Below are 21,753 nucleotides of genomic sequence, written 5' to 3'. Positions count from 1 at the left end.
GGTGAATTCTACATACATCCATTCTCAACTTTCATATTGATCTACTTATTAATGATATTTGGGTACCTGAGGTGATACAAAAAAAAAAAAAAATTGGGATATGTGTTTATTGTAATGATTTTGACAGGTCCAAACGCTTGTAATAAAGAAGTTATGGCAGTGTTCAAGCTGTGTTAATGGATGCCCCCATACAATAATAATAATAATAATAATAATAATAATAATGATAATAATAATAATAATAATAATAATAATAATAATAATAATAACAATAATAACAATTATAATATTTTTTTTTTATGTAAGAGGGTTGGTCACTGGCATAGGGAAACAAAAACAACGAAAAAAGAAGGCCCAGTGTACCAGTCCCTTAGCCAAAGGAAAGGCCAAAAAAGTGTCATGAAACCTCACTGTTGAAAGAGTTCAAGTCATAGGAAGGAAAAAATAGAGAAACAGGCAGAAAGTTCTAGAATTTACCAGTAAACGATGAATGACTGAGAATATTGGCTAACTCTTGCATTAGAAAGATGGACAGAATAGGGTGAAAGGAAGTATAAAGTCTTGCGCAGCGAGGCCGCAGAAGAAAGAGAATCATGCAGTTAGCAAGATCAGGAAAGCAGTTAAAATTGCGGTAGAAAATGGCAAGAGATGCAACATTGCAGTGAACAAAAAAGAGGCTGAACACAACAGTTTAATAATATCAACATGAAACAGGAAACCAAGAACAAGAATTTCAACACAGTTGAAATTCATCGAGCAGTCTCCTGCTCGATGGATGTGGTGGACAACAGAAAAATGTCATTGAAGTGATTGTCGGAGAACCGGAAGCGATGGCGAGACAGTACTTCACTTTTCAGAAGAGCATTTCACATCAATACTAGGCGCTGCAAATCGATGCGTTCAGTATGCCCGCTATAGTTTGGAAACTTGGCGGAAGTTAGGACGAGGTCGCGGAAAAAAGGACAACAAAGAGGAGATTCGGAATTTCGCCTTGAGTTCATTGCTGCACTGCAGCTTCACATACTCCATCTGTAGGAGGGCAGAGGGGGCGTCCACAAGAATGTCAAAGAAAAACAGTGAACAGCTTGAAATCTTCATCCAGTTTCTTGACTCTTGCGGCAACCCGCAGAGTGTGTCCAGGGACACGTCATCAGGGACACAAGCAGCAAGGCGAGGAAAATGCACAAACTGACCATTAGTAACCTCAGCCTCCCACACGCCCAGCTCAACCGTAAAGACAGTAATGGTTGAGTGCATGTCTGTCACGAGAATGTCCTTGGCTTGGAGGTTCACGCTGATGTCGTTCAGGTGCGCAGTGATGAAAAGTGCCAGGCGAGAGATGTATCGTGAGTCGAAGTTATCAGCGTGGGGAAGTTTGTTCTGAGAGAGGAAAGTGACATTCTCTTGTTGCAGGTCATGCACACGGGACAGCGTGACCCCATGACTCAACCAGCGAACCTCGCAGAACTAAAGCAGGTCGCCTTAGGGCTCGTTGACTTAGTCCATCAGTACTGGACTGGATTTAAGATGCAGGAGAGAATGGAGTTGACGATCTTCACCACGATAAACATGTCCACAAGGTTGGCAGACTCTTGATGGATGAAGCAGTTCACCTCATGTATGTTTAATACTTTGTTGCGTTTTAAGTCATTTATAGATTTTTAAAGAAAGTATTTTTATGGACCATATCCTCTGAGTCCTTTTGTAATTGTAATCACTTGTTGTGGTCAATAAATTATCTATCTATCTATCTATCTATGGGTTGTGTGACCGGCGATCTCACAGTGGTCCACTAGTAGCGAAGCAGCGCCTTTCTTCTCTCCAATTACCAATAAGGCACCATCGGTCGTCAAGCACAGGAGACGGGAAAGGTCAAGGGAGCGCTGCTTCTCATGCTGAATTACGGTGTCGATGTCTAGTCCACTGGTGGTGCCATGCAGCGGTACGAGCAGGAGGAAATTCCTCGTAAATCTGGAAGCCACAATGAAAATGCCTAGCTGGTGCAGTGTTCTTCGTGTCGGTGAGACGAGGGTAGAGCTGCCGATTTTCATTGAGCCCTGTACGAAAACCCTGAACGAAAGATTCATTCTCCCAAAGGAAGAACGCTGCTCTGGACTTAAATCACGGCGACAAACCACTCCTTGATGAAGACGAATGGCTTCATCCGGCGAGCAAGGAAACGAGACACATCATAACTGGTGAGCGTCACTGTGTTGATCTCAGTGGGGTCTGCTGCGGGAAAGTGAAATTGTTGTCTATATGTTGCCTGAGTATCTAGCGATGGCGTCATTCTTCTCACCAGCAGACATAGACAGAAAAACTGATGCCGGTGTTCTGTCTCGCAGTGGCGGCGCACGTTGAATTCTTCGAAGACAGCCAAAGTCTTCAAGCATATGAGGCACTGGGCCTGTCCAAGGCGCTCAGTGAACAAGTACGTCTGCTTCCACTCAGACAGCAATGGTGCTTTGGCAAGATTTATTTATTTTTGGTTCGAGTCTCGCCGGACGCTTGCTCTGTAAGGAGATGTAAATGACTCGCGGGCAATAGGCTGCCGTACTTGTTTTAGATGTTATTGTGTCAATGTCATTTTTCATTGCTGTCTACGAGTATGCGTAGGAGTCAAATATTCTACCTACCCCAAACTTAGCTAACGATTGTTTGACCTTTTGATCATCATCTTAGCGAGATTGTCATTAAACGATTAATAACAAAATTATGATGATGATGATGATAATAATAATAATAATAATAATAATAATAATAATAATAATAATAGAAAAGTAACAACAACGGCTTTGACTCTTTCACCAAAAAGCATGTAATCCGTTCCTGGAAAGAATTTCAGCGAGACCTCTCGGTTATGTTGGTAACCCTACTGCTACAGTCGCCCGCTGAGACTGAGTGAAACTCAACCTCCCTTAAAAATACTTATACTTCTTCATTTAGGTCAACATTTACACAAATTAAGCGAATTTTTCAATTTCAATAAGTGGAAAAAATAATTGGGGCGAGAACGTTAGTTACTATCTTATGATATATATATATACATACCACTTTACTTATAATCATCATGTCCAGTCATTATGAGGTTATGTTTAAAATAAAGCATGTCTTCACGGAAATAAAATGCACCTGAATATGGTGGTGCTTTAAGATTGAAAAGTTGTATAAAAGAGAAATTTAAAGATTTCTGAGTATTTTGCGTGTAGCCTTGCATCTTCCAAGGTCGAGTGAAAAACAATAGGCTGAAGGCGGGTGTTTCCCTCCCCCTCCCTCCGATAGAGAGAGGGAGAATGTAGGTTTACCATGACTGTATGTGAAAGTGGTGGTGGAACGGGGCATGAGACGGAATCGGCTCCTTCCACACACTTGGTTACTCCAGGCCATCTGAGGCAAGATTGAGAGTTCACCAGAATCTAACCAATTAATTTAACTTCTGCCAGCACTCTCGGGGCACTAGAGGCTATAGCACCACAGCCTGCAAGGCCCCATCAAATCCCCAACAAGAACAACAACTAGAGACCCTGGGCAGTGTCGTGCGCAAAAGTGTCCGTCTGTGCGGAAGTGTACCTTCTGTCCCACACTCCTCTGTTATCTTTGCTTAAACTCGTGTATGAAGGGTTTATGGGAGTGATATCCCAATCAGAGCAAGCACGATCATCTGTTGTCATTATGAGTGTTTATAAAGCATTATCGGTAATCTTGTAATCTATTATTTATCGAAGTGGAGACTCAGTTCTCGAACTAAACTCTTTCATTAATGCCGTTCAAAATCCGAAATGTTCGAAAACCGAAACTATTTTTTCCCACAGGAATCAATGTAAAATGGATTAATCCGTTCTCAGACACGTCTAAATTTTCTTAGCGGCTTATAACATATGCCCCCACATCCAAGATGGCTGCTTCACAACATCTCCAGGTTACAAATTATTTATTCAGAAAGGATGTAATCAATGAATTTAGTGACACAGAACTCATCAGAAGATACTATTTAGACTGATCTAGTGAGGGAAGCCTTACAGAGGGGCACATAGGAGCAACCCACCTACAGCCAAAATGAAGGTGATCATAATAACACTTAAACATATTTCTGCTGGGTAAAGCTACTGGAAAAATGCTGTTGTGCAGTAGTGATGGCGTTATGGGTCATCGAGAGAGCCACAGGTGGCTAGGGATTACTCTTCAGTCCTGAAAAATGTTTACATCGCGGCTTTTCAACGGGATCACATTTACCTTATTTCAAAGATTGAATTACTGTCTTACACTGTCTCTCTCCTCCAAGTATATAAAAACGAAGTAGATTTACAGAAACTATAAAAATAAACGGCAGCTTTTGCTATGCCTTAATATTTGAAATCAAGTAACTTTGTTCTAGAACCGAATTACGGTACCACAATCGAAGCAATAGTTCAATTTTTTTTTTTTAAACCAATTTGTTCGAAAAAGGAGTCGTTTGGTAACCGAGGTTCCACTGTATTTCAAACCTCACAGTTCCTCAAAATATGAATATATCATTCTGCCCTCACTTTTTTAAGTAAATATCTGTGGATTCCTCGTTTCTTTCGGTAGTGTAGAGAAAGGAATGATTCGTACTGTACTAATTTATTGGTCAAGGTAGGACGGGCCTTCACCTATGATGGGACGATGCTGATGTCCGCCCCAAAAACCTCAATAAAATAAAATGCCGTATTTCTTAATTATTTGATAACAGAGTGATTGCGGAAACGCATATCGGTAAAGGTCTCTTACATTTTTGGCTGGGTTTCAAATATTCGATAAACAAAAGGTTATAAGGCAACTGATGACGCATTATAAACAATCAATAACAACATTTTTTTTCTTTTGTGTAGGAGAGACACTAAGCAAGGGCAACAAAAATCCAACAAAAAAAAAAAAATGCCCACTAAAATGACAGTCCCATAAAAGGGTCCAAAGTGGTAGTCAAAGATTGAAGGATAAGTTTCTTGAAACTTCCTTCTTGAAGGAATTCAAGTCATAGGAAGGCGGAAATACAGAAGCAGGCAGGGAGTTCCACAGTTTACCAGAGAAAGGGATGAATGATTGAGAATACTAGTTAACTCTTGCGTTAGAGAGGTAGACAAAATAGAGGTGAGAGAAAGAAGAAAGTCTTGTGCAGCGAGGCCGCGGGAGGAGGGGGAGGCATGCAGTTAGCAAGATCAGAAGAGCAGTTAGCATGAAAATAGCGGTAGAAGACAGCTAGAGATGCAACATTGCAGAGATGAGAGAGAGGCTGAAGACAGTCAGAGGAGAGTTGATGAGACGAAAAGCTTTTGATTCCACCCTGTCTAGAAGAGCAGTATGAGTAGAACCCCACCCAGACATATGAAGCATACTCCATACATGGACAGTTAAGGCCCTTGTACAGAGTTAGCAGCTTGGGGGGTGAGAAAAGCTGGCGGAGACGTCTCAGAACGCCTAACTTCATAGAAGCTGTTTTAGCTAGAGATGAGATGTGAAGTTTCCAGTTCAGATTAAAAGTAAAGGACAGACCGAGGATGTTCAGTGTAAAAGAGGGGGGACAGTTGAGTGTCATTGAAGAAGAGGGGATAGTTGTCTGGAAGATTGTGTCGAATTGATAGATGGAGGAATTCTTTTTTTGAGGCATTGAACAATAGCAAGTTTGGTAAACTCTGGAACTCCTTGCCTGCTTCTGTATTTCCACCTTCCTATGACTTGAATTCCTTCAAGAGGGAGGTTTCAAGACACTTATCCACCAATTTTTGACCACTGCTTTGACCCTTTTAGGGACTGGCATTTCAGTGGGCATTTTTTTTATTAGATTTTTGTTGCCCTTGGCCAGTATCCTTCCTACATAAAAAAAAAAAAAAAAAAAAAAAAAAGTTTGCTCTGCTCCAATCAGAAATTTTAGAAAGATCAGAAATCAAGCGTTCCGTGGCTTCCCTGCGTGAAATGTTTACTTCCTGAATGGTTGGACGTTTATGAAAAGACGTGGAAAAGTGCAGGGTGGTATCATCAGCGTAGGAGTGGATAGGACAAGAAGTTTGGTTCAGATCATTAATGAATAATAAGAAGAGAGTGGGTGACAGGACAGAACCCTGAGGAACACCAATGTTAATAGATATATGAGAAGAACAGTGACCGTCTAGCACAGCAGCAATAGAATGGTCAGAAAGGAAACTTGAGATGAAGTTACAGAGAGAAGGAGAGAAGCCGTAGGAGGGTAGTTTGGAAATCAAAGCTTTGTGCCAGACTCAAAAGCTTCTGATATGTCCAAGGCAACAGCAAAAGTTTCACCAAAAGCTCTAAAAGAGGATGACCAAGATTCAGTAAGGAAAGCCAGAAGATCACCAGTAGAGCGGCCTATATGGAACCCATACTGGCGATCAGATAGAAGGTTGTGAAGTGATAGATGTTTAAGAATCTTCCTGTTGAGGATAGATTCAAAAACTTTAGATAGGCAGGAAATTAAACCAATAGGACGGTAGTTTGAGGGATTAGAACGGTCACCCTTTTTAGGAACAGGCTGAATGTAGGCAAACTTCCAGCAAGAAGGAAAGGTAGATGTTGACAGACAGAGCTGAAAGAGTTTGACTAGGCAAGGTGCAAGCACGGAGGGACAGTTTCGGAGAACAATAGGAGGGACCCCATCAGGTCCATAAGCCTTCCGAGGGTTTAGGCCAGCGAAAGGCATGGAAAACATCATTGCGAAGAATTTTAATAGGTAGCATGAAGTAGTCAGAGGCTGGAGGAGAGGGAGGAACAAGCCCAGAATCGTCCAAGGTAGAGTTTTTACCAAAGGTTTGAGCGAAGAGTTCAGCTTTAGAAATAGATGTGATAGCAGTGGTGCCATCTGGTTGAAATAAAGGAGGGAAAGAAGAAGAAGCAAATTTATGAGAGATGTCTTTGGCTAGATGCCAGAAGTGACGAGGGGAGTTAGATCTTGAAAACTCTGTTAATGAAGGAGTTTTTGGCTAGTTGGAGAACAGACTTGGCATGGTTCCGGGCAGAAATATAAAGTGCATGAGATTCTGGTGATGGAAGGCTTAAGTACCTTTTGTAGCCCACCTCTCTATCATGTATAGCACGAGAACAAGCTGTGTTAAACCAAGGTTTACAAGGTTTAGGACGAGAAAAAGAGTGAGGAATGTACGCCTCCATGCCAGACACTATCACCTCTGTTATGCGCTCAGCACACAAAGACAGGTCTCTGACACGGAAGCAGTAGTCATTCCAAGGAAAATCAGCAAAACACCTCCTCAGGTCCCCACAACTAGCAGAGGCAAAACGCCAAAACGCCAGAGGCACCTTAGCTTAGGGGGATCCTGAGGAGGGATTGGAGCAATAGGACAAGATACAGATATGAGATTGTGATCGGAGGAGCCCAACTGAGAAGAAAGGGTGACAGCGTAAGCAGAAGGATTAGAGGTCAGGAAGAGGTCAAGAATGTTGGGCGTATCTCCAAGACGGTCAGGAATACAAGTAGAGTGTTGCACCAATTGCTCTAGGTCGTGGAGGATAGCAAAGCTGAAGGCTAGTTCACCAGGATGGTCAGTGATGGGAGAGGAAAGCCAAAACTATTGGTGAACATTGAAGTCTCCAAGAATGGAGATGTCTGCAAAAGGGTAAAGGGTCAGAATGTGCTCCACTTTGGAAGTTAAGTAGTCAAAAATTTTCTTATAGTCAGAGGAGTTAGGTGAGAGGTATACAGCACAGATAAATTTAGTTTGAGAGTGACTCTGTAGTCGTAGCCAGATGGTGGAAAACTTGGAAGATTCAAGAGCGTGGGGACGAGAGCAGGTTAAGTCATTGCGCACATAAAACGCAACATCCAGATTTGGATCGAAAATGAGGATAGAGAAAGTAGGAGGGAACAGAAAAGGGGCTAATGTCAGTTGCCTCAGACATCTGAGTTTCAGTGAGGAAAAGAAGATGAGATTTAGAAGAGGAGAGATGGTGTTCTACAGATTGAAAATTAGATCTTAGACCGCGAATGTTGCAGAAGTTAATGAAGAAGTTGGGAGGGGTATCAAAACACTTAGGGTCGTCGACAGAAAGGCAGTCTAACCTGGGTATATTTATGGTCCCCAGATGGGGACTCCGAGGCTGGTGTAGGAGTCGCCATAATAATTTTGAGATTTTTGAGTGAAGGGTGTGTGTGTTATCAGGTGCTTGTAGTTTTGTGTGGAGGAAGAGAGTTGTCTTTAGAGGGCAGGCTGTGACTGCCCCCTTGTGTTGTGAGACACAAAGGGAAACGTTCAGTGAGGTCACAGCTAGGTTTAATGATAAGTGCAGAGCACCCCTTGAACAGTGCTTTAGACCTCACTGGGAGTAATTATCGTTTCGGCAGGTGTCTACTGCCTCCTCCTTGTAAACTGGTGATCCTGCTTGCTCTTGTTGGGATATCAGCCCCATAGACCCTTTCATAAACCAGTTTGAACAAAGATAATAGAAGGGTGTGGAGCACAAGGTACACTTCCGCACAGACTCTCTTGCACATGACAACGGCCTTACTGCCCATGAAGCCCCTTCCACAGGAGGAGTAAATGCACGGCGGGCACTCGGATTTGCCCGTAATTATCTCGCTTTTAAAACAGTATTACCAGATCGAACAGTCCAATTAAGGCAGACAGTAGACACAGGCAGGCGAACGAACGACTTGAAGCAGACACCGGGAAAGGCCAGAATGCAGTCAGAGATATGTCAGGCAACGTCGGCCAGTGGGCTAAACTTGGTGTGTTTAGCATCGTGTGTCTGGCAATGTGGTCCCTATTCAGACGCCCATCCAGTACCTCGACAACAGGCACTGGCACTTCGATGGTTTGCCCGTGATTTCCTTGTCTATGACGTCATCTACACTCGTGATCGCCATCCACACCACAAAATTGGTAACAGTGTCTGTCCGCCGTACATTTGCCCCTCGTGTGGAAGGGGCTTAACTGGTGCCTCACAACCGGACACCCTGAAACACCTGCTGCTACACTACCCTCGCCTCTATTCGCACGTGAATACATTTCATGTTGACAAAGTTATAACAGTAGCCTAACCAGAGGGAAAAAAAATGAGAAATCACTTCCCCGCATAAATGGCCGCACGGTACAATGCTGAATATACAAGGCTGCAGTGTACTTCTGTTAACCTGGAAGGATTGTTTTTTTTTAGTAAAAATAAAAAAGGTCACACCTGTGTTTGAATTATTATAATTATTAATAATGACACCAAGTCCTAATGATGGTTATTTGGAACTAAAAAAGGTACTGAAGAAATGTAAAGATGTGAGAAGAAATGATAGGCAGACCAGTGGGGAAATGTTAGTGAGTTAGTGATGAGTGAATGACATCAAATGCATATAAATGCGCCCTACGGAGAATGTTGATTCACTAAGAAAGTCAGTCAATGATGTAATGTTTCTAGGTCTCTGACTATATCAATAATAATTAGGGACTAAGGTCTGCATTCTCTGACTATATCAATAATAATTAGGGACTAAGATCTGCATGTACTAGCCTCTCCGGTAGTACAATTCTTATTTAATATTAATACCATATCAAATTAAAATTACTTGTGCAGTACATCTATTAACTAAGAGAAGGCGGCATCTTGTATGATGTGTTGTAAGTCTTGGAAAAATCTTAGAAAAAAAAATAAAACAAGAACGGAAAGAAGGCTTTTGGATATGAACGAGATTCTTGCTGGCGAGGATCTCCAGCCACCTTGATGTTATAGAGTGCATGACGTCATGGTTGAGTTGATGACGTTTCACTGAACTATCCTTTTCTGTCTTTTAGGGAAGCCACAGAATGCTTGACTTCTGATCTTTCTAAAATTTCTGATTGGGGCAGAGCAAGCTTGGTATTGTTCAATGCCTCAAAAACTCAATTCCTCCATCTATCAACTCGACACAACCTTCCAGAGAACTATCCCCTCTTCTTCAATGACACTCAACTGTCTCCCTCTTCTACACTGAACATCCTCGGTCTGTCCTTTACTTTTAATCTGAACTGGAAACTTCACATCTCATCTCAAGCTAAAACAGCTTCTATGAAGTTAGGCGTTCTGAGACGTTTCCGTCAGTTTTTCTCAACCCCCCAGCTGCTAACTCTGTACAAGGGTCTTATCCGTCCATGTATGGAGTATGCTTCACATGCCTGGGGGGTTTCCACTCATACTGCTCTTCTAGACAGGGTGGAATGAAAAGCTTTTCGTCTCATCAACTCCTCTCCTCTAACTGAGTGTCTTCAGCCTCTCTCTCACCGCCGCAATGTTGCATCTCTAGCTGTCTTCTGCCGCTATTTTCATGCTAACTGCTCTTCTGATCTCGCTAACTGCATGCCTCCCCTCCTCCTGCGGCCTCGCTACACAAGACTTTCTTCTTTCTCTCACCCATATTTTGTCCACCTCTCTAATGCAAGAGTTAACCAGTATTCTCAATCATTCATCCCTTTCTCTGGTAAACTCTGGAACTCCCTGCCTGCTTCTGTATTTCCACCTTCCTATGACTTTCAAGACACTTAATCATCAATTTTTTACTACTGCTCTGACCCTTTTATGGGACTGGCATTTCAGTGGGCATTTTTTTTTTTTTTTTGTTGGATTTTTTTTTTTGCCCTTGGCCAGTGTCCCTCCTAACAAAAAAAAAAAAAAAATCCTTGGTCCGAGGTGTGTGTGCTGGTGAGTAAAACTCTAAACAACGTGAGGGAGTTTACTATCTCTTCATTCACAAAAAGTGCACAGACAAGTAAATAATCAAAGAATGTGGTCAACCGAGTGGAGAGGGTGCGCCGATGGCTTGGTGATAACAAAGGAGCTTTCTTTGCCAAAGCAGGCAGAGACCATGAACCTAGTCACTTCGAATGAGCCTTAATGAAGCACCGAGGCGTGAAGGACCGAGAGTCGACTCAGCTGCAGGATAGTTGACTCGGTAGTAGTGTTGGCTCCAAAACGTGCGGTGAACCAGACGAGGTTGTGGAACTGGGCGGGCCGAATTACGTAACTACCCAAATAACAGTTGAAGTGGTGTTACTCACCTTACACAACTCCATCAAGAGTCTGGTAAACTCAGATGAGGAACACCACCTGGGGTAAAAGATACACTCAAAAGATTTTAAGCACGACTAAGATCAGCTCCGATGTTATCTTACCCGACGACATGAACCACTCTAAACTTGTAAGCCTGAAGACTCATAACCTATTTTAGGAGTCTGTTGTTTTTCCCCTTGAATGTCGGAAGGTCGATCTCGAGGATGAACTTGACATCACAAAGGTAGTAATCAAACTTCAATATGCCAAAAAGAACTGGAAGACACACTTTCAATGGTGGAATACCATCTCTGGCCAGAAGGTTTCATCAGCAATTTTGAAGCCGGTATTCTTGTGGAAAAAATAGCCTACCAAAGGGTTCTCATGATCAACAAACAACATTATTGGATGACACTCTTTAGAAGCAAGAAGCTTAAGCTTACAGAACTTCGTCGAATGTTTTGAGGATACAGTCAGAATGTGATCCATCTTCGGACTAGTCTTCCTCATCAGAATTGCCCTTGCCCCTTATTCCACCAAGAGTCAGTCAGGTAGGATTCCTGGAGATGGCAGAATTCTTTTGGAGTTACTGTTGATGGCTGCATCTCTAGAAGCACCAACGGGTGGACTCTCTTCATCCTGCTACTCTGAGTCTGGAGCGCATTGACACAGTTGTCCGGGAGTAGCTGTCTTGCCGCGAGGTTGTGACTGCTACTCTTGTAGGCGTGAGTGCGGTTAGCACTCATTAATTATAAGAATCCTCCCTGATGTATCTAGGTTGAATGTCGACGGGTTTCTTGAAGGCGCGATGGTTTCTAGGGACAGCGAGATCTGTAATGGCCTTCCTCTACGCAGTTGAAACATTTCATCCGAGGGTTGGGTCGGAATGAGGTGGTGGGAGTAGGCAAAGTTTTTTGACCCAGCACCAGGAGGCTTCTTGGTAGGCGTGGAGATTTTGCCCAATGCGCCGCTGCTAGGAGAGTGCTTCGAGTACGCATTGGGAATCGATGCCCGTGCGTTCGCTTTTTCAACAGCTGTCTTTAAGGTAGTTAATTTGTTGCTCCTTAATGAAGAGACGAATGTTGGAGATCAGAGAAGCAAAGAAATTATCTAAGACCATAAACTCACGCGTACGCCCGGGAGATTTTCAAAATCTCTACCTAGTTCAACTGCTGCAGCAGGCAGGTGTTAAACTTTCTGTAGTTCTCGCCGACACGAATCCTGTTGTTTATAAGTCCAGTCGATACCGTTCACAGGTTTTTGTTAAACCTGGTCAGCAAGACCTGTTTCAGGAGAGAGAAATCACTTTTGGTGTTAAAATCCAGAGTAGAGTATAGCTCGGTAGCGTCCCAAGTGATTAAACCACCTAGCCAAACAGCTAGTTCATTCCCGTCAATTATCAACAGACTTACGATACGCTCGAACTTCGTGATATATGAGGCGATGTTCTCACCTTTGTAAGTCGGGAGGCTAGGGTGGCTTATAAGGTGCTCTGGAAGCAATGGGACTGATGAGCTTTGAGCCCGTTCAAATCTCGCCTGCTCAAACTGTCGCTCCTTTTTTCTTTCTTTATATTCTCGCTCCTTCTCCCTCTCTCCGCTCTTTGCTCCCTGTCAAGAGCTTGTTGGTGTAGGATAATCTTAGCGACATCCTCATTATCATAACAAGACTCTCACGCAGAGTTCTTCAATCGTTCTTAACGTGGTCATTGTGCTAAGAAAAGCAGTAAGTAACCGCACAATAGAGAGCACAAATAAATAAAGGGTACTCAGAATCACCATCACACACACAAAAAAAAAATATACAAACACAAGACTGAAAATTTAAGCACACAGAAAAGCGCAAAATCATAAAAGTGCAAATTGAAGGAAACAAATTCTTAAGCCCATTCTTAAACCCATAAAAGTGCAAATACACACAAAAGCATAAATAAAAAAAGCGAAAATACAAACAGTTCTGTAGCCGACAGAACACACACTTCTGGCTGAGACAGTAAAAGACACTGCTACTAGCCGAAAGGAAAGCCTGGAGCTTAATGGCAAGCTGCCCACAGTCTTGGGCTGGTTAGAAGGTTCATCCGCCTGCACCTAACCAAGGGAGATTAGAAGGCTTTGTGGCCTGCACCTAATCCTGGCTCGAATCACGAGAAACGAACCAACGTAAACACAATCACTACCACGAGACAATGAAAGCACTCTTGGAACATAATACTTTTGCGCTCAGGGCGTCACAGTTGACAGAGTTAACAGCACATAACACGACTTAGAAATCCTGGCGAGATCGCCACTGTAAAGGGCATGAGGGCTGATGGAGCAAGGCATAAGACGGAATCAGCTCTCTCCACACCTCTCTCTCTCTCGTGTACTCCAGGTCGTCCGAGGTGCGTGTGCTGGTGAGTAAAACATTAAACAACGTGAGAGTTTACTACCTCTTCACTCACGAAAAGTACACAGGCAAGTAAATAATCCAAGAATGTGGTCAACCGAGTGGAGAGAGAGAGAGCGCCGGTAGCTTGGTGGTAACCAAGGAGCTCTCTACCAGAGCAGGCAGGGACCATGAACCTAGTCACCTTCACTTCATGCAGCACCGAGGCGTGTAGGGTCGAGAGTTAACTCAAGGCGTGGGCTGCAGGATAGTTGACTCGGTAGTAGTGATGGCTCCGAAACATGCAGAGAAACAGGCGAGGAAGTGGGGTAAGGATTGGTAGCTCACTGGGCCGGCCTAGTTGTGTAAATAACTGCTGAAGTAGTGTTACTCCTCTTACTCTGTGTCTATGACAGGCTCCTGCCAAAAGCAGCGCTCCACTCGCGTCTTTTATTTGGCGGATCTAATCATGACGAATCCTTTCATCTAGAGAGTTCAACATCCAACTAAAACGCTTCCTTTCCTATAACACAACTGCCATCATTGCCATGTCTTCGCTTAGACATTTGCTAAAAACTACTTCGTATAATGCAGGGTTTGTTCCTCCCTCTCCTCCATCCTCTGACTATGCTCCCCATTAAAATCTTTCGCAGTGATATTTTCCATACACTCGCTGGCTTTGACCCTCGGAAGGCATATGGACCTGAAGTCTGTCCTCCGAAACTGTGCCTCCATGCTTGCACCTTGCCTAGTCAATCTCTTCCAACTCTTTGTGTCAAAATCTACCTTTCCTTCTTGCTCAACATTCAGCCTGAAAAGGGTGGCCGCTCTAATACCTGAAACTACCGTCCTGTTCTTTTAATTTCCTGCTTCTCTGAAGTTTTTAATGTATCCTCAACAGGAAGATCACTTCACAGTATTATAATGTCATCGATAGTAAGGATTCCGTCATGGTTGCTTCACTGGTGATCTGGCTTTCCTTACTGAGTTTTGGTCATCTTCTTTTAAAGATTTTGGTGAAACCTTCGCTGTTGCCTTAGACATATCAAGGGCATTTGATAGATTCTGGCACAGAACTTCGATTTTCAAACTCTCCTTCAACGGTTTTATCATTCTCTCTATAATTTTATCTCAAGCTTCCTTTCTGATCGTTCTATTACTGCGTCACTGTTCTTCTCCAAAGTCTGTTAACAGTGATGTTCCTCAGGTTTCTGTCCTGTCACCCGATGTCTTCCTATTATTCACTAATGATTTTCTAAAACAAATTTCTTGTCCTATCCACTCACACGCTAATGATACCGCCCTGTATTTTTCTACGTTATTTATTTATTTTTCTTCATAGACGTCCAACCTTTCAGGAATAAACAGTTCACGCAGGAAAGCTACCGAACGCCTGAGTTCTGTTCTCAAAAATTTCTTATTGGGCAGTGCAAATTAATATTGCTCAATGCCTTAAAAATCCATTCCTCCATCTATCAGTTCGACACAACCTTCCAGATAATTAGCCTCTCTTCTTCATTGACGGTCAACTGTCCCCCCCCTTCTACACTGCCTCTGTTTGTCATTTACTAATAGTATAAACTGAAAACTTCACATCTCATCTCTAGCCAAAACAGCTCCTATGTATGTAGGCGTTCTGAGTCATCTACACTATTTTTTTTTTTTTTTTTTTTTTTTTTTTTTTTTTTTTTTTTTACCCCAACTGTTGCTAACTCTGTACAGTGGCCTTACCTGTCCATGTATGGAATATGCTTCACATGTATGGGGGGTTCCACTCACACTATATTTCGTCTTATCAACTCTCCTCTAACTGTCTTCAGCCTCTTTCTTATCGGTGGTGTTGCATCCCATGCTATCGTCTACCACTATTTACACACTAACTCCTCTTCTGATCTTGCTTCCCCTCCTCCAGCGGCCTATTCTGCCCACTTTTTTAATGCAAGAGTTAACTAGTATTCTCAGTCAACCATCCTCTTTTTTTCTGGGAAACTCTGGAACTCTCAGCCTGCTTCTGTATTTCCTCCTTCTTATGACTGGAACTCTTTCAAGAGGGAGGTTTAAAGACACTTCCAATTTTGGATGATCCTTTTGACCTTTCTTTTGGGACTGGCTCTCTCAGTGGGCCTTTTTTTTCGCTTTTTCGTTGCTCTTAGCCGGTGATCCTCTTTTATTTAAAAAAAGAAAAAAAACATTTCACCACTTCTCCCTACACTCCGTTCTTCCCTCTCTCTCCTTTGTTTTCCTCCTTAAGTTCCAGGCCTTACTCTGCGCTCCCATCCTCCTTCCCCTGTCAGACTGTTTACTCGGCTGTTGTCAGCTTCTCCTTCAAAGTCAAGAATAAACTCCTTCATGAAACACACTTAACAATGCACTGTAATGCCATAAGTTAGTGGACGTGTCAAACAAGCTGTTTCAAAATGTCATATTGACATATAGTATAATATATTAATATATACTACCACCATGATCATTACCATCACTGCTGCTATCACCCATATACAGCTGCTACTATTAACGCCACAACTATTATTACCATCACAACCACCACCACCACCACCATCAGCAGAGCCTCACCTTCGTTATCAGTCGCCAAGGGGTCAGCACCGAGAAAGAGTAGTGCATACACCGTCTTCAAGTGACCCACTGAGGCCGCCAGACTCAAAGGTGTGAAGGGTAATTTCCTATTGCCGTCTGGACTGAGCCCCACCTCCAGCAGATACGGCAGCAAATGGTAGTGACCGCAGAATGCAGCCATGGCCACTAGGCACCCTGGTTCATCTGTTCCACTGATGACTTTCACTAGGGGGTTGCCGCCATCACTTATCGCGGCTTTTGCTCGTGCCTCGTCTCCCTCCCACACAGCCATCATGAGCTCCTGTGTGTGTGCGTACGTGTGTGTAATAATAATAATAATAATAATAATAATAATAATAATAATAATAATAATAACAACAACAATAATAATGCGTGAGATATTAATTTTATTATTATTATTTTTATTATTATTATTATTATTATTATTATTATTATTATTATTAATGTTATTATCATCAACGTTATTATTATTATTATTATTATTATTATTATTATTATTATTGTTGTTGTTATTGTTATTGTTATTATTATCATTATTAATGTTATCACTATTATTATTATTATTATTATTATTATTATTATTATTATTATCATTATCATTATTATTATTATTATTACCATTATTATTAATTGTCATTATTATTATTATTATTATTATTATTATTATTATTATCATTATTATTATTATTATTGTTGTTGTTATTATTATTTATTATTATTATTATTATTATTATTATTATTATTATTATTATTTTTATTATTATTATTATTATTATTATTTTAGCGTAAGCTGAAAATACTTTTATGTACAAGAAAAGGGTGCAACACAGGGTCTTTGCACCAGCTGTCTGCATGTGAAAGAAAACGGATCCACTCTTCATTAATGGCGTCACACACCGCACGTGCCTGTCAACATGACGGGTGGCGTTATCACATCATTGCACGTTTCTAGATTATCCATCACTTTCCCAAGCAAGGAAGGGAAGTGGTTAGTTTCTGTTCTGTCTGCGGATGCTCGTCGTCTACCAGAAATAACGGATGACACGTGACAGTCCACATTTTCCCTAAAAATTAGGAAATCAGGAGAGATGGATTCATCTGTATAGAGGACATGATGCCAATGATGCAGATAATGCAACGGTATGGAATTTATATTTTAATCTAACTAACAATATTGCATAATTTATTTCTCTGCTTAGCTGGGGAGGTCATTATTTATTTTCCTCGGTGTCGTATGTCTTTTAAAATCTGTATACTGAATAGGAAAATCATTACATCCAGGAAAAAATGTAAACAGAATGAATAAGCTAATGAACTAATATATATATATATATATATATATATATATATATATATATATATATATATATATATATATATATATATATATATATATATATATATATATATATATATATATATATATATATATATATATATATATGTGTGTGTGTGTGTGTGTGTGTGTGTGTGTGTGACTATAAGCATTGACCGAGAGAGAGAGAGAGAGAGAGAGAGAGAGAGAGATGAAATGAGATGAGATAACCTATTTCATATGGTTGAATATTGTATAACAGCGTCATTTATGAGCTGAAAGTAATAAATTGATCGATTGGAAAGTCAAGCGCTTAATTTTGTCACCATTTTTAGCATAGCATACCAAGACATGGCGGAGATAATGAAAAATGTTGGTGAAAGGGAGTGGTAGGAAGCGAGGCCTTCCTGTGTGGTGAGCTTCACGTCATCACTTTTTTTTAACAAGGCCACTGGGCTAGAACAACAAAAAATTAGAATGAAAAAAAGCCCACTTGATGCCAGCTTCCATAGAAATTCCAAATAGAAAAATTCCTAATAGAAAAATCAGAAAATGTAGAATAAGTATCTTGAAACCTCCCTCTTGAAAGAGTTCAGGTCAAAGGAAGAAGAAAATTAGAAAAGAAGTAGAGTTTCAGAGTCTACTAAAAGAAAGGGATGAATGACTGAGAATATCGGCTAACTCTTGCATTTGAGAGGTGGACAGAATACGGATGAGAGCTAGAAGACAGACAGTCTTTTGCAGCGAGGCTGCGGGAGGAAGGTAGACATGTAGTTGGTAAGATCAGAAAAGCAGTTGGTGTGAAAATAGCGGTAGAAGATAACAAGATATGTAACATTGCGGGATGAGACAGAGGATGAAGACAGTCAATTAGAGGAGAGGAGTTCATAAAACCGTGTCTAAAATATCGGTATGAGTGAAACCCCTCTCCCCCCAATACATGTGACGCATGAACGGTTAAGGCCTCTGTACAGAGTTAGCAGCTAGAGAAAAACTGGCAGAGACAACTCAGAACACCTAACTTCAAAGAAGGTGTTTTAGCAAGAGATGAGATGTGAAGTTTTCAATTTAGATTATAAGTAAAGGAAGTGGGGACAGTTGAGTATCACTGAAGAAAAGTGGAGAGTTATCTGGAAGGTTGTGTCGAGTTGAAAGATCGAGAAATTGTGTTTTTTGCTCAGCCCCAATCAGAAATTTTAGAGAGATCAAAAGTCGCGCGTTCTGTGGCTTCCCTGCCCGAGCTATTTATTGCCTGAAGGGTTAGACGTCTACGAAATGCCGTGGAAAAGTGCAGCGTGGGAGTAGATAGGTCAAGAAGTTTAGTTTAGAATATCATTGATGAATAAAAGGAAGAGAGTGAGCGACACAACAGAATCCTGAGGAACACCACTGTTAACAGATTTTGGAGAAGAACAGTGACTGTGTACCATAGCAGCAATAGAACGGTCAGAGAAGAAACTCGAGATAAAGTTAGAGAGAGAGAAGGATAGAAGCCATAGGAGGGTAGTTTGGAAATCAGAGCTTTGTGCCAGAGTATATAATAAAAAAAAACTTTTACGTCTAAGGCAATAGTGAAAGTTTCACCAAAATCGCTAAAAGACGATGAGCAAGACTCAGTAAGGAAAGCGAGATCACCAGTAGAGCGGCTTTGATGAAACCCATAATGGCGATCAAATAAGATAGAAGGTTGTAAAGTGATAGATGTTTAAGAATCTTCCTGTTCAGGAGAGTCTCAAAAACTTTAAAGAGGCTGGAAATCAAAGCAATAGGATGGTATTTTGAGGGATTAGAGCGGTCACCCTTTTTTAGGAATAGGCTTAATGTAGACAAACTTCCAACAGAGAAGAGAGGTAGATGTTATTAGTTAGAGTTGGAAGAGTTTGACTAGGCAAGGTGCACACATGGAGGCACAGTTTCAGAAAACAATAGGAACCCCATCAGGTCCATAAACCTTCCAAGGGTTAAGGCCAGCGAGGGCATGGAAAACATCACTAAGTAGGATCTTGATAGGGAACATGAAGTATTAGAGGGAGGAACAAGCCCTGAATTATCCATGGTGAAGTTTTTAGCAAACGTATGGACAAAGTTCGGCTTTAGAAATAGATGAAATGAGAATGGTTCCATCAAGTTAAGATAAAGAAGGGAAAGATGAAAAAGTAAAATTATTGGAGATGTTTTTTGGTTAGATGCCAGAGGTCACAAGGGGAGTTAGATTTTGAAAGATTGTAATGGAACTGTGATTGTGATGAGATTGAAGCGATAGGACAAGATAAAGATATGTGATTGTGATCGGAGGAGCCCAACGGAGAAGGTAGGTAACACCATAAAAAGAAGGATTAGGGGTGAGGAAAAGGTCAAGAATATTGAGCGTATCTCCAAGACGGTCAGGAATACGAGTAGGGTGTTGCAACAATTGCTCTAGGTCGTGGAGGATTTTAGGCACGTACACTTTTTGTTGCATATACGCGTGTCATATCATTCTTGTATGGTACAAAAGTGTCATTCATTTTTTTTTTTTTCTGACTGCAGTAATAAATTCACATATGCAGTTGGATATGGCCTTGTACATTTTTTTTTTTTTTTTTTTCATTCATTACGATATAGTCAACAGAAGTAAGGTGTACTGTGGATCAAGCATGTTGGCTGACTTAATATGCCAGTATGTAGGTGTACTGTACGAAAACTTTACTAGGATGCGCCCAAATAATTTGGTATTTCTTTTCTCTTCGAGTGGATCGAAAATTGCAAAAATGGCACAAAATTTAGGATAAGACAACATGCAACGGACAATGCCACGCCCCCTCTCCACATGAACTGTGCACTGTTTTTTTTTTTTTTTTTTGATGTGACATTGTGTATCTTTGTATCATAGTTTGAAACACAACGGTGCAACGCTTCCCCATCCTTACTGATACGCAATGATGACACTATGCATGGATATGCAAAAAGTGTGTTCGCGGCTTTAGGATTTGACCCGTTTTCTTTGACTTGCGGGCAGCTCATGGAAAGATCTATTCTATCGATACTGTATAGGGTAAAATAAGAGTGCAGGCCGTAACGTAATCAAAGTACATGTTTCTCATTTTACTGGGTCCCAGATGCGTGACTAAATTAATATGTAATTGAAGAGGAGGAGGTGAAGGAGAACAGTCATAATTTAGATACCCTTGTTGGTCTCTTTTGGTAGCCATTCTCGGTCAGGAACGTTGTCACCGCATGATGTTTCATCTGTATGGCAGTATCTAGGGGAAGAGATCCATAAAGATTCTCTTGTAGAGGGTTAACTCCTTGTTCCAACAAGTATTTGGTAACCTCCAGATCTCCACCCATAGCAGCATAGTGCAGCGAGGTATAGCCCGCACTATCACTGCAGTTGAGCGACCAACCGGCCTGCACCAGCATCTTCACCACCTCTGTGTGGCCTCCTCGGCTGGCCTGAAGGACTGGGTTTTCTTTCACTGAGTTAGGTGGAACGACTTGTAGGAGGGCTTTCACACACTCCTGGTATCCCATGCCTGCAGCAAAGGAAAGAGCAGTCTTCCCTGTAATGTATAAGGAATAATATCAATGGTTAAAGAAGCAATAGTAACAAGTCTACATTATTTTCATTAACAACTAATTAACGCTTATCAGTCGTGCATGACTTAATAATAATAATAATTATGTATATATATATATATATATATATATATATATATATATATATATATATATATATATATATATATATATATATATATATATATATATATATATATATATATATATATATATATATATATATATATATATATATATATATATATATATATATATATATATATATATATATATATATACATATATATTTTTTTTCTTTTTTTTTTGTGAGTGTGTGTGTGTGTGTGTGTGTGTGTGTGTGTGTGTGTGTGTATCTGTGTGTGTGTGTGTGTGTGTGTGTGTGTGTGTGTGTGTGTGATGTGCAGCGAGATAATGAAATGAAGAAAGTGACCTAGAAAAGACAATAAACGAGAAGAGAGAGAGAGAGAGAGAGAGAGAGAGAGAGAGAGAGAGAGAGAGAGAGAGAGAGAGAGAGAGAGAGAGAGAGAGCTAGACAGATATAGAAATAGATAGATTGTATACACACACACACACACACACACACACACACACACACACACACACACATAAATAGCTTAAAATAACACAAAAGAAACACAGATTAGAAAGACTCAAAATAATGGTCCCTTACTTTTGGTGATATGTATAAAAAATATAGGAATAAACTGACGAGTGATTTACAAGCAGCTGAAAATAATTTCTATAAAGATTAATTTAACAAATATCAAGGTGATCCCAAAACACAATGGAAAAACCATCAGCTGTCTTCTAGGCAGAAAATCTAGTTTAAAGGTAGAAATGAATAAATAAATAAATAAATAAAATATTCAAATCCCTTTTCCAGTAATATTTAAAAAATATTCAACAAGCACTTTTTTTTT

General features: G+C 40.9%; 1 protein-coding gene across 15 annotated transcripts in view; it reads right to left on the bottom strand.

The window, feature by feature from the left end:
• LOC135095001 (ankyrin-2-like) overlaps positions 1–21,753 on the bottom strand; it is a 195,925-nt gene that overhangs the window by 66,402 nt on the left and 107,770 nt on the right. For 12 of the 15 annotated variants that reach the window (XM_063995586.1, XM_063995587.1, XM_063995588.1 and 9 more), the window contains 2 exons: positions 20,438–20,814; positions 15,937–16,237 (listed from right to left, as the gene is read on the bottom strand). In XM_063995586.1, coding sequence (XP_063851656.1) covers positions 15,937–16,237; positions 20,438–20,814 — 678 coding nt within the window. Of the gene's footprint in view, positions 1–15,936; positions 16,238–20,437; positions 20,815–21,753 lie in introns of those variants that run through there. The other 3 variants (XM_063995595.1, XM_063995592.1, XM_063995593.1) reach the window with 3 other exon arrangements.

This window comes from Scylla paramamosain, chromosome 47 (assembly GCF_035594125.1).
Source record: "Scylla paramamosain isolate STU-SP2022 chromosome 47, ASM3559412v1, whole genome shotgun sequence".
Classification (NCBI taxonomy): domain Eukaryota; kingdom Metazoa; phylum Arthropoda; class Malacostraca; order Decapoda; family Portunidae; genus Scylla; species Scylla paramamosain.
The sequence above is the reverse complement of the archived record's forward strand: the minus strand, read 5'-3'. Positions and strand labels throughout refer to the sequence as shown.